At 38.0% G+C, this 13569-nt stretch overlaps 1 protein-coding gene across 1 annotated transcript; it reads left to right on the forward strand.

Annotated features, from left to right (window-relative positions):
- The first annotated feature begins 1639 nt into the window (after window positions 1-1639).
- On the forward strand, window positions 1640-12602 carry LOC146466481 (nuclear receptor subfamily 2 group E member 1-like). Its single transcript, XM_085127042.1, has 5 exons — window positions 1640-1777; window positions 1905-2141; window positions 8339-8691; window positions 10046-10292; window positions 11874-12602. The coding sequence occupies exons 1-5, from the start codon at window positions 1678-1680 to the stop codon at window positions 12113-12115; spliced, it is 1179 nt and encodes a 392-aa protein (XP_084983168.1). The 5' UTR covers window positions 1640-1677; the 3' UTR covers window positions 12116-12602.
- The last annotated feature ends 967 nt before the right edge of the window (window positions 12603-13569 follow it).

The following is a 13569-nucleotide window of genomic DNA, read 5'->3' on the forward strand; positions in this document are numbered from 1 at the left end:
GACCGCACACCAAAGAGCAATTCGGAAATAAAATTGCCAAAGGCAGTTCTTATAGAAAATCATAGAGGCGAGTCTATTTGTTTTCAACTGTCTCCTTTCCAAAATATTTTGTAACTGTAAATTTATACAAGATTTGGTCATTACAAATAAAATGTTAAAATATTTACTGAGTGCAGGCACTCGGTATTCACTGCTAATGAAATAAATCGCTTATCGCCTATTTTTAAGCTCTTAGTTTTTTCCACTGACTCTGTGTGAAGTGAATTTTCCAGCGGCAAAAGTTAAAAGATTACTTTTTTAAAACCAGTGATTTTTCACCTTCTTGGAACAAAATGGAATAAAAAGTAGAACAAAACGTACCTTAGGGGAACAAATAAATACGTTGGATTGAATTTCGCCATTTATCTGAGTGTTTGTTCTTCAATTTATGGCTTTCTCTTTGGGTTTGCTTGCCGTCTGCTTAAGTGATAATTAGAACCACGCGTTGAATTATTTGCCATCGCTAATTGCTCTGAGCTGGATAATAGAAAAACTATAAACGATTTAATTTAGGGTAAAATACTTTCACTAAGGAAGGAAAACAGTTCAGTTTATGGCCCGCCCGCCTCTGAGGGATCTAGAGTAAACCAATTCAGGTCGAACTTTGAATGGGTTCTTGGGCAGCATTGAAAGGGTTTACAATCGAGAAGGGAAATCAAACAGTAAACATTTTATCACCTCCGATTCAGTTTTTCCACTGACTATTATAATTCTCATGCCAGGTGCATATACGAGGAGCTAAAGACAGCTGATAAGAGACAATTTTTCTTTTGTTGACAGCTGGGTGAAATGGAAGAACAGAGAAAGAATAAAAAAGCCGTTAATCTACAACCATCAACCACCCATTTGGTATTGTTTGAATTCCCACGTGCCACTCACAACCGGACAAGCAATGTGATTGGTTTGCTGAAGCAAAGTGTCATAACCCTTTGAAACTGAGTTATTCTTCTCGGTTTTGGAAAACCGGTAACATTTAGCACCATGGCTTCCAAGAGTCAATGATTTGTGATCAACAGCACTTTTCTACGCAATCCAGTTTAACCGCAGCATTGCGAATAACCTGATAACGACAAAAAGAAACCTCTTCCCGTCTGAATGTTATCTCTCATTTAATACTATTAAAAGGGTTTAAAAATGATATTTTTAGGTAAATTTTTTAAATAATTCAGATTGTATTCATCACTAAATATTTCATTAACGCATCAAACAATGTTTTGAAAGTCATCTCGAAGTTAAGTGTACAAACAAATATGCGTATTTTCCGAACGTTTTTGAATTAGCAACTATGCAGGAGACGGAGATGAACAGAAAACGTTCCGAAAATTCTCGTCACATAATAAGTGGTGTTTTGGTCCCTGTCAAATAAATGGTAGCTGTTTATGACTTTGATTTGTTCGGCACATCTGAGTAATTGCCGAATAACAATGTTTATAAGTGTCTCGGCGAATCAAACGTCATAATAAAACTGTTTGTTGTTTCGCGAGAAATGGAAAATGAAACAGTAATGGCTTTCCCTCGACCAATCAGCTTCGCGCTTTACCTAAGGCTTCCTGATATTTGCTATTAAACTGACCTCTCGTAGCAAGATGCACGGATTCTTCTAAAACGTTGTCCCCTCGCGTAATATAAGAAAATCCGATGTGGAGACCTAGCACGACAAATTTTCCATCAGCGATGAACTCCGATCATCAAGATGACGACATGGATTTCGACAAGAACGATAAATCGAAACCTAACGGTATGTATCTCTTGAAAATTTTAAACTCACGCTGTTGTCGTTTCGGCACGTTAGCCGTATCTAATTCGTCGACTTCCCTAACTTTTTCTAAATTAATATTTCTTCCCTTTTAATTTGATCCGAAAAGGACGTCTTCTGGATATCCCCTGTAAAGTGTGTGGAGACCGCTCCTCGGGGAAGCATTACGGAATCTATGCCTGCGATGGTTGCAGTGGATTTTTCAAGAGAAGTATCCGCAGAAATCGTTCATACACTTGTAGGGCAACCAACGGCAAGGGCAACTGCCCCGTGGATAAAATCCACAGAAACCAGTGCCGCTCGTGTCGATTGAAGAAATGCTTTGAAGTCACCATGAACAAAGATGGTAGGAGATCAATTTTCTTTGCTTAATTGCTCTGGGCGTTGTGCGTGGGAATTATATTCGAAGTTTTTTGTGATTTTTAAGCGCGAATGTTAAAAATTCTGTATGAAATTTCGCGTTTTCTCTATTTCGCTGTAGTTAGTATTGTTAGCTTTATTTATTGATAGCACAAACACGATTCTCTTTAGATCTACGAAGTTTCAAAATCAACAGCTTACATTAAATGCCGTTATTTACATTTCTGTTATTTTTCTTATTAACACCCCTATGGAACAACCATGAAAACTGTCGAACGTTTAAACGCTAATCTGATTCTCCGAAGAAAGCGCTAAAACTGTTTGACTTTCGTCTGTTAAAAGAAAGAAATCTTAACTATCATACAATCCTTTTAAGATCCGACCAACCTCATATCACTTAGCTCCTCATCGATTAGATGAAGATATTATATGTCCCACTCAACGCATCGATTTAAATTTGACATTCTAAGCCGGATTTACCTACCGGTAAATTTAATCCAAGTAAATTTCTATTTAATGTTTAAAAATTAACTTAAAATTGTGAATATATTCAGAGTAACTCTGGGTAAAATAAAAAAGAGGCTTTCTTTTTCGCGGTGAGCTTTTGTCGCTGTCCGTTCGCTTCTAGATAAAATCAATTTTGCTAAAGCATTACTTTGTAATGGCCGCACGCTTCATTGTCTTCGAGCGAACAGTAAAGCGCTGCACTATAATAAAATTACACTAAAAGACTTTTCCGATATCGAATATAAAGGAAAAGTGATTGATTTTGGAACCAAACTTTTTAACTCTTTCGCGTAGTTGCTGTGGATTTGGAGCAGAAGTCATTTAAAAGTCATTTTGCATGTCGGGTTTCTTTCAAAAACTCACATTCATCAAAGCGTTCCATTTTCAACTGCCCAAAATCAATTTCGCATGTTTTTGACAAGATTCATTTCGGCCATTATTTCCTCTGGTGACCAGACTGAATTCGGCAATTTTCATTTAATACAAATATGAAATTTCAAGAGCTTTTACTGCGAGTCGGAATATAATACCTGTAATGAAAAGGGGTTTTAAAAGTTTGCGTGGCGGGGGCATTTTATCAACTGAATTTATTTGTATACACACACTAAACTCGAGCAAAAATTAAAAGTTGCAATGATCGATAAAATATCTGGAAATTGAAGCGAATTTATTAAACAGTACTAGCAACGCAACTTTCAAGTGAAGCATGTTTTGTTAGAGGGATTTGAGTTAATCCGAGAATTCGTCGATTTACAAATGTCCCAATTCAGCTTTGAATGGTTGTTCCCTCCTTGATCTTGAGGATCATCTTGAAGATCTTGGCTAATGCTTAAGCAAAATGGAATTATTTTCTATTTCTTCTAACACTCTTTGAAAAGGATTCAGAGAATTTCCTGGTGCTGCCGGAAAGATGAATTAATAGGTTTCAACTAGTTCATTAGCTGGCAGAATCGAAAAAGAACATGTAATTAAGGGTAGAAAGCCTCAGGAAATCAGTCGCTTTTCAGCTTATGAACTTTTCTTAACAACAAAAAGCTCGACGATAAAACGAAAGCTTTTTTGGGCGGGTTTAATGAATTTGCTTTTAAGCAAGAGATTCGTCTGGCTTTAAAACGTCTTTCCCTCATGAGAATAAGATTGATTTATTATAATCCCAAGAATAGTGTACTGAAGGCATTTTTAAGCATTTAAAATTATGAAAATAATGTGTAATCTTTGCTTTAAATTAAGGTGAAAGGTTTTTAAAGTCATGCTAATTCGAAACGAGGCAAAGAAAACTATCCGGAAAAGCAGACTGTTCTGAACTGAATTGATCCAGGAAGACAGAATTTCCATCGTTTCTTTCAAGACGATTTTAAATTTTTCACCGGCTCAACTGATTCTTTAACTTGACAAACACTTGCGCGTAATGTTTGAGACGAAAAATAGAGACGGTATTTTATAGCAAGTTTATATTCGAGAAAAGCGGTGAAATGTTAATAACATTTGGTCTGGTTAAACCTGACTGACAAAGTATAGCTCTTGTCGAAAAAATAGTATCGACTCGCAATAAGGAACAGAACTACATGAGTTAAAAATTGGTTTTAATCATTTTCATTTAAGGTCGTTTAAACTTGTTAAAGAAAATATTAAGTTCAACATGAGTTTATGTCGACTGGAGCTACATCGATTGGGAGATCACACCTGATGTCTTTTTTTATTTTCAGCTGATCTATAATTCGAAATACTTTTTCGTGATATTTTCGCACTTTATTTTAAATTAAATAAGCGATAAAATATATTTAAAAAATACTAAAAACGGAAAGATAAATAAACAAATACTGATGTCGGATCGAAAGAATTTTGGTCAAGTACCTGAAATTCACAGACGATTAAATTAAGAAAACCATTAAAGTGCATCACGATTTTGACGGCTTGTGGCTGATTTCAGGTGATTATTTTCTCTCTACTCTTCGAAAATAATTCCTCTTTTTTTCTAAATTCGTGCCCACAAACTTTGTAATTTTGATGAAATCGACCCCTGATGAGGAAAAGAGAAATTCAGATAAGATTTTTTCATGTTTCTCTTCCAGAAACAAAACAAAATAACATTAATGAGTAAACGTATTTCTTTTAGTATACAGGGAAATACTTTTATTGGTCTTTCTTGTCCATAATAATATTTCGTCGCACTGTAGGAAAATAAGCCATTTTACGAATCTTAAAATTGTGTTCATGTTCAAAACAAATATGACACACAAAAAAAATATTTCAGTAAATTAAAAAACGCTTCTTGTTCGGGGAACTATTCTTACCGTTGAAAACATGTGCAACAAATAATAGTCGTCGGCTTGTTAAAATTTATTCTCGTCTTATTTATATTCGGAAAAATCGCGGTACAGTGACCAAGCGACTATATCATAATTTAATTTTTAATATGTTTTTCTTTGTTTTCTGTCTACGTTTCATTGAGTAGTCTCCCACGGCGATCTTCTAGAGAATTTCTTTCCGGAGAAAACCAGAGATAATTCACGACACGTTACCGTGAATTTCGGGCCATGGCACCAACGATCGCGAAGCGGCCGGCCACATGACTAGAACGAATCCTTTGTATGTCTTGTGATGGAGATTAAAAAGCTCCGGACTATGGCTTATAAAGAAGATCAAAAAGTTAAGAGGCAGCGATTCTACAGAGCTAGTAAAGAGATACTTATATAGTTTTGCTTTGTCGATATTTGTTCCGGACTTCGTCCACAGTTGAAATCAATGTCGCTAAACTGTTCTCGGTCTTTGTGTTGGAAAGGGTTTTGGTCGTAGGAAATTTCTGAAAAATTATTTGTCTACTGAGTGCGCAGAGAATAAAGATATTTAGAATCCAAAAATTAAGGACGATACTGATCTAAATGTGATTGAAAAAATAGAAGCAATCTCTGTAATTAGATGTTTTATGGCGTACGATAGTAAAACACTATTGTGGGGGGCGTGATAACTCGCTAACAACATACGCCTTACAAGATGAAAATTTCATTATTCCTTCTAATAATGAGCGTAAAATTAAATTTACACGTCAACTCAGTAAAAGTCGAAGAGGAAAGATTTTTTAGCTTCTATGTGTTAGCTAATTATACAAAAGGAGTAAATGATAAATGCGATCGTTTTTTGGCGCAAACAGCTTCTCCAATATATAAGTTGCAAAAAAAACTGGCGTATTTGGAGAATCCAATGAAGACATTCATCTACTTAATATTTAATTTTCTAGAGCCATTCGGCCATGTTATCCTAAAATCACTGATTATGGCACAGCAAATGAGTTGCACCTCATTTGAGATAGCAGGTTATAAGCTAGTTAACACGGATGAAAGTGCGCCTAGCTGTTTGGAGACACAACACACAGTCGCGTATCGGTATCGGTTTTTCGGCTTTGAAATACTTAAATCATGTATTCTGTTTGAGTTGAATTGTGCCGGCTATTCGGTTTTAAACTTCTTTGAAAATTTCAGTTTTTCTGGGGCGATAAATTTCAGTTTTCACAATACAAAGTATTCAAGTTCTTCGAAAGTTCTTCGCAACCCTCGTTGAGTCGTTGTCTTTAATATGAACTAATTTTTCCTTGAGTTGTCTTTATGTTTTGAAATTCAACCGTTTGGCTCCCATTATTATCGAGGCATTTGAGAACAGCTACGTTGCGGCAACCGAGTCCTGCTGCATCAGCAAATATTATTTCCGTATTCTGTGAAATAAAACAATCCTTTGTTTGCTAAGGACGATGCAAACCCACAGAAAAAAAACAATGCTTTCTTGGCCAGCGAAACTTTTTAATTCCATTTAGCACCTCGTCAAATGAATTTTCAAGTCCTATTATCAGATATCAGCTTTCTGAAAACATCGCATCAAAAGCGGTGGCTCTCACACGGAATGGGTGATAATTAAAGTAACGGTTTTCGAAGATACTTCAGCAGGGAGTCATCACTAAATTAATATTTAATGTTGTTGCAATATTTCATAAACAGTGAATTCCATACAAGCCGAAGATCAAGGCATCGGTAATTCAAAACAACTTGAAAAACACCTGCGATGTACTTGAATAGAAGTACCATGAAAAGAAAGTACATGTTATGCTCTTTAGTAAAATATCATTCAGTCAAAAGCTCTTTGGGCTACAAAGCCACAAAACCACATGATAAATCAGTTTCAGTTTTTATCCGTCATGGCTTGACATTTTCCTACCTATTTTTTTGCTTCGCTCTTGTTAGTTTTACTCTAGCAAGAAAAATCACCCAGGCAACTGCGTTTCAACGAGATCTCAGGATCTGTTGCAAGCGGGAATTTTCGCCATAGATTAAGAGTTATGCCACTGAATGCTTGGGCAGAAGTTTATGTCAGCCAGTCGCTCAGATTGAAAGTAAAACTGGTTCGTTATCGACTTTAACAAGCAAAATAAATTGTTTCTAATTTTTAAAGCATTGTCCGTTTTCCTCGATTATCAGGTTTGATTTGATTCCTCGCGTTGATATGACCTTGCTAATTGACCAAAATTAATATTTTACGATAATTTTAAGGGCACGTGTAAGGTCCATTGAAATGATAAAGAACATTTGATAACAGCCGATAACGCATGCTGATTTTGGCTCGTGTCTTGACACGCGTTTGTGTTAGGATGATTTATTTCAAGGTCATCCTTCCATATAATCAAACTTGTCAATTAGGCCATATCCGTGACAACATGGTATGAAAACTTGTCTGCTTGGGTTATATACCCAACATTCATTCATAAAAGTTCAAATACAATACAGCACAATCACGAAAAAAAAAAACTGAAACGTTTATGTAGAATAGAATTATGGCAAGTGAAAGAAAAAAAAAGAAATTATTAAAAACGTGATCATTTGTTGATGCAATTCCAGAGTTTGATTGGCTTAGCGGCCATGGTATATCAGCCAATATACCACGCCCGAGAAATAGCGGCCATTAAACCGCCTTCAAGTCTTTCTTGTAGAATAAAATCTAGCAAATATTATATACATTTTTGATAAAACAATTATTTGACTCGCGGTTGTTGGATATCGGAGGATTGTAGTCAACTCAGCGCTGCGCACCTGGATTGCTATCTATATATACAACGCGCGCTTGTGGAATAAATTGTCTACTATGTATAGCTAATCATGATTAAACTTAACAGTCAGGTACTTTGATCAACTTTTTAATACCATTTCTGAACTCCTTCAAAAACGCTATGGTCTTTTTCAATGTTAATCTGTATAAACTGAGTAAAAGACTTAGTTCGCCTCAAGTCTCCCTGTTATGTACGGGCTTGGTGATCACACATCCAATTGGCTACTGTAAAATTCCGAATCTAAATCCCCTCAAATCTCAGTCGCTAAAATCTTTCCGATAATAAGCCTCCCCCTCCCCGAAATAAAGCCCCCAAGAAAATAAGCCCATTTAAAATCATTTGAAAGAGAATAATATATTCTAAACTTTACGGCAGGTTTGCAATAGGTTTATTTAAGTTCGAATTCTGTCTATTGAAATTGTGAAGAGCTCTAAATAATAATGGTAAAGGGCACGTGCCATGCACTCTTTCTTCTGGCGGGGGGGGGGGGGGGGGTAGAAAGAATACCTAACTTGTCCAAAGAACTAGCTATTGCGTAAGAAGACCAAGGCGAGTGTTTGAACATGTTTATTGAATTTCTACAGCTGTCCAGCATGAACGCGGGCCCCGCAGCTCCACTCTCCGCAAACAAAAGATGCTCAAAGAAGCTCAGGACAGGATGGAGGTCGCTACAACTGCGCATGTTCAACACAACGCGAGCGGTTTCATTAATACTTTGCTAGCAGCCGAGACATGCATGGAGGGGTGTCAACTGCCAGCTAATGACTTCGATCTGGGTCTGGAATTCAAGCCAGTCAGATTTCAATCGGATTTGTCAGTGTCTATGTATTATTCCAATCCTGAAGCTGTGTGTGAGGCCGCTGCTAAGTTGTTGTTCATGTCTGTTAAATGGGCCAGGAATATCCCATCATTCATGAGTCTGCCTTTCAGAGATCAGGTGGGTGAAAGAGAATGAGGCGACCAGCCGGCAGCATTACTTCTTACCACATAAATAGGAATGGATAACTAACAAAAAAAAAAATCACCACAAAACCGACGTTTTCACATTACTATCTTTGTCAGGGTACAAAAAACAAGCACAGTTAAGTTCGTTATTTACAGTTGTATGTATAAACTAGGGACCTTATAATAGGGAGCTTTTAAGCAACGGTGACGGCAACGGCAGTGAAAACGTCACTAGTAAAACGACTTCGCGTTTTCTCAAACGTCGTCGCAATAATTCCAACTCGTTTTAAATGTCAAATTTAGGTAAAATTTCCTGGAGTTGAATTCTTGGAGACCGCACCCAAGTTTAGAAAGAGAAAGAACAACTGGTTGTCGTGTATTTACGTCCTCCATAAAACATCCCATCAGGAAATTTCACGTCCTAGTTGTGCAGTGACGGCAGAGAAATGTACTAAAAAGTGTAATGCACGTGCAGAGTTGTTTTTTTGGAAGAAGATCTTAGTACTAGGGACAAAAAAAGAACAAAATGGCGGCAACCGGGCGTTCAGCTACTCAAGGCCGACAATTTTTCTTCTTTTTCTTCTCCACTTGGTAACCACTCCGACCAAAATTTCTGCATGTAAACCAAACGAGAAGTTGATCCGCCTTCTAGGATCTTCCTTGTGCTAGGATCTTCCTCCCTCCATGTAAACAGCCCCTCCTGAGCCTGTTGTTTTTTGACGTTCTCGTCGCCGTCGCCGTCGCCGTCGCCGTCGCCGTCGCCGTTGTCGTTGCTAAAGCCCCCATTTTAAACAACGACAACGCTGACGGAAACGAAAACGTCAATTGAAAATACAGCTTCATTTTATTTGTGCTACTTCGTGATTATTCAACTTTTTAACTTCTATGGAAACAGTGAACTTCCCAGGAACCAAACTGATAGAAGTGGCGTTCAAGCTAATACCGTCGTGTGTTCAAGTTCTCCATAAAACCTTGAATTTGGTCATTTCACGTTGTTTTACAGAGAACAGCAAAAAATGTACCAAAATTTAAAGCGCACGTTTAGAACTGAGCGATTGTTTTTGCTCATTAAGCCTTTTGTTTTGTGGCGTTGTTGTTGCGTTGTTTAGTACGTACATTGACATTCAAATCCCAGCAGTGTGTAGGATGCTTCTCTCATGAACCTAGTTTAATGGCCTTAGCTCTCACGAGTCTCCTGTAGCTCGGTGGTAGAGCATCCGAACTAGTAATCGGAAGGTCTCTCTGGTTCGACTCCTGATAAGAGCACTCGGATTTTCTTTTTCCGAGTGTGCCTGTGTCACTCTCTAAATAATACGTCATTCTTATTATTAACTTGTTTTAAACAGGTCATTCTGCTAGAGGAGGGATGGCGGGAACTGTTTCTGCTGGGTGCGAGCCAGTGGTCCATGCCCTTGGAAATCGCGCCAATTTTGACAGCCGCAGGAATGCACGTGGACACCACTCCACCCGAGACTATTGTTGACGTGATGGCGACAGTGCGCCTGCTCCAAGAAACAGTGAACAAATTTAAAGCTGCCAATGTTGATTCTACGGAGTACGCATGTCTCAAGGCGATAGTGCTGTTTAAACCAAGTAAGTAAAGAGTTTAATGTTCCGTCTTGAATCAGTGTTAATGTAAGTATATTACTCTGTTAAAAATCATGGATCAGACTCTGCAGTGTATGTTAAAATGCTAAAGTGAATCCTTGAATTTCCCACTGAGTGTTAGCTCTAGTAAGGAAATGGGTGATCACACGAGGCAAAGAAAAGAATCTCCGACCTCGGCGGGAATCGAAACCACGACCTCCAGATGTGATCGTCTGTTGCTTTACCGACTGAGTGACGACGCCAGAAGAGAGCAAGAGGTGTGTGATTATGGTGGGATTAGCGGCAATGTGAATGTTGTGCCGCTTGCACTAAGGATACAAATGATGGATAAGAGAATAAACTCCGTACCACGTGACGTGTTTCGTCGAATGAGTCTGCGCAAAAATAAATCGGTTCTCAACAATCTAGAATCATTTGCAAAGCCGATTGCTGGGACTGCAATGATTTTTACATCGGTAAAACAAGGCGACGACTTCATTACAGGAAAACTGAACACTTCAATACCCTCGCTAAAAATGACAGCACGTCAGCCATTGCTGACGATGTCAAAACCACCGGGCATAATATATTTTAGCGTTGGGCAAAAGTGATTATCACTGTAAAATCAAAGAAACTTTGTTCATCCAAGAACTAAAGCCAGCTTTTAATGTCAACGTCAGCAGTGAAAAGCTGACGCTTTATTAATTAGCTGTAGCTTTTATAGATTCATTGTTAAGATCGTTTTTCTTAATCTCGGTTCCAGACCCCTTATCACTATTATATATATTCCATTGCGCATATACCACACGTTCGACATTCCAATCCCAGCAGTATGCAGGATACTTGTCCCATGAACCTAGTTTAACGGCCTTAGCTCCCACGAGTCACCTGTAGCTCAGTGGTAGAGCATCTGCAAACTAGTATCGGAAGGTCTTAGGCCCCGTTTGTATGGAGAAAAGTTGTCCCGGGTAGAAGGGTCACTTGCCTACCCAAGCTACCCTGGGCGAGCCAACTTTTTCTACATTTCCTTACAAAACTTGGCGAACCATTTACATGAGAAACAAAAAGTTGGCTCGACAAGGAAGGGTGACCCGCCTAGCCGGGTCACCCTTTTTCGATGGTAGGGTCACCCTCCTAGCCGGCCCAACTTTTCTCCATATAAACACTTTGGCTCGCCCTGCCGGGTCAACTCAGTCAAGACGCGACAATCAGAGCATGCGCGAGAGCTGTTGGCTCGGGCAAAGGGGTCAACTTTTTTCTCATATAAACGCTCGCTGAAGTTGACTCGGCTGGGAGGGTGACCTTCTTTCCCGGGACAACTTTTCTCCATATAAACGGGGCCTTAGGTTCGACTCCTGATAGGAGCACCGAGTATGCCTGTGTCACTTACTGAATAATACATCATTCTCATTATATATATATATAGTTGTACACAAATTTAAACGGTCACTTTTGAAAATGTATTTTGACTAGCATACGAAACATCAAGTTATATAAAATATTTCTTTGGGTTATATTAGTGTTAACACTCGTTAAACAAAGTTTGATTGGTTGATAGATAGATATTGATATTCATTTAACCCTCAGCAGCCTGCGGGCTAAAGGACCCTGAACAAGTCGAGTCAACCCAGGACCAGGCCCAACTCATGCTTGGAGAGTATGTTCGCGCCCAGTCTCCCACTCAATTAGCTCGGTTTGGTCGCCTCCTTCTTCTGCTACCAGCTTTGCGTCGAATCAGCGCCAAAGATATCGAAGATCTTTTCTTCAAGAAGACGATAGGAACTGTTCCTATAGAAAGACTTCTGAGTGACATGTTTAAGAATGAGTGATATAGTAATGAATGTAACTTGGGTAAATTCAAGTTTGATTGGGATGATTCGGACAGCAAGCCTGTCCCTTAATTTGGGAATCCTTTTTAGTTTTTTAGATTTTTTGTGGCTCCATAAAGCCTTTTGCAGCGTAAAAAATCATAGTTGAAAGATAACAGCAAAGTGAGAATTGCTGAAGTATTTATCCCTGTTATTTGTACTTTCAAAAGGGTTTTATCTTATCTTATCTTATCTTGTCTTATCTTATCTTAGCTTTAGTCTCCTCTTGTCTTGTATTATTATTTTTATTTTATCTTACCTCATCTTATCTGATCTTACCTTACCTTGTATTATCTTATTATCCTATCCTATCTGTCTTCTCTTGCCTTGTCTTGTCTCATCTTATCTTATCTTGTCTTGTCTTATCTTATCTTATCTTATCTTATCTTATCTTATATTATCTTATCTTGCCTTGCCTTGTCTTACCTTATCTTATCTTTTTTATGTTATGTTATGTTATGTTATGCTATATTATCTTACCTTATCTTGTCCTATCTTATCAAAAGCATACACAAGGAACCATTTATATATACCGACTGCACGGTCATGCCGGCCAGACATGACAACAAAAGGTACCTAAACGTCTTTAGTATGGGTATATAAAAATTTGGAATATTACCCAGTGACGGACTAGTCACAAGATCTGCTACTTCGTTGGCTACACAGAAATAGTGTAGTCTTCGATTCCGGGAGCGCGTGCTGGGAAAGTGGCTAAACAAACAAACAAACAAAACAAGCAAAACTTTGAAATAAATCACTTTGATTATGGAAAATATCTTTCAAGGCAGGTAATGCTAAAACAATATCCACTCTCAGACTTCTATCTCGACCTTGCAGTCTTAAATTCGGACTTCCTTTTACGCTATTCTTCCATTTATCTTGATGAAAAGAAAAAAAGCGCCTTTGCTTCATAAATATATGGGTTGGTTGCATGAGCTACAAACTGATTTATCTAAATTATTGAGCGCTATACTATATTAATATTTTCGATTATATATAAGCTGGAGAAAAATAAGTTTAGCAAGAAAAAGCGATGCAAAAAACAGAGTATTTAAAGCAAAAGAGAGTTAGTTTTGTTGCTAAAAGTAAGTTTATTATCTGTGTAACATTGAAAGTACAAAGAAAAGTGTTTAACTGTTTATGCAAGCATGTTGAGGTGGTTGACCACAATTTAATCACTTGCAATTGTGCCTTAATCAACTAATAATTCCACCTTACATGTCCTTATGGTATCGTATAAAAACCAGGGGCGCTTTCCACTTAGCCAAAATTTTCGGTTGGAAATTTCGAAAACTTTCCAAATCAAATGGAAAGGCTTTTTTTGCAGTCATTCCAAACTTGCAATCTCATAGTCTCCCTTGCGGCCGTTCTGTGTCTCGTCACGCAACGCTCCTCCATGGGGAGGAGCGTTGCGT

This window comes from Pavona decussata, unplaced genomic scaffold (assembly GCF_977016875.1).
Source record: "Pavona decussata unplaced genomic scaffold, jaPavDecu1.1 SCAFFOLD_143, whole genome shotgun sequence".
NCBI lineage: Eukaryota > Metazoa > Cnidaria > Anthozoa > Scleractinia > Agariciidae > Pavona > Pavona decussata.

Coding starts and splice junctions, on each gene's coding strand:
- LOC146466481 (XM_085127042.1), top strand. CDS start 1,678: ATGTGGAGACCTAGCACGACAAATTTTCCATCAGCGATGAACTCCGAT. Junction 2,142..8,338: donor AGTCACCATGAACAAAGATG/GTAGGAGATCAA, acceptor GAATTTCTACAG/CTGTCCAGCATGAACGCGGG. Junction 10,293..11,873: donor GATAGTGCTGTTTAAACCAA/GTAAGTAAAGAG, acceptor TTTAACCCTCAG/CAGCCTGCGGGCTAAAGGAC.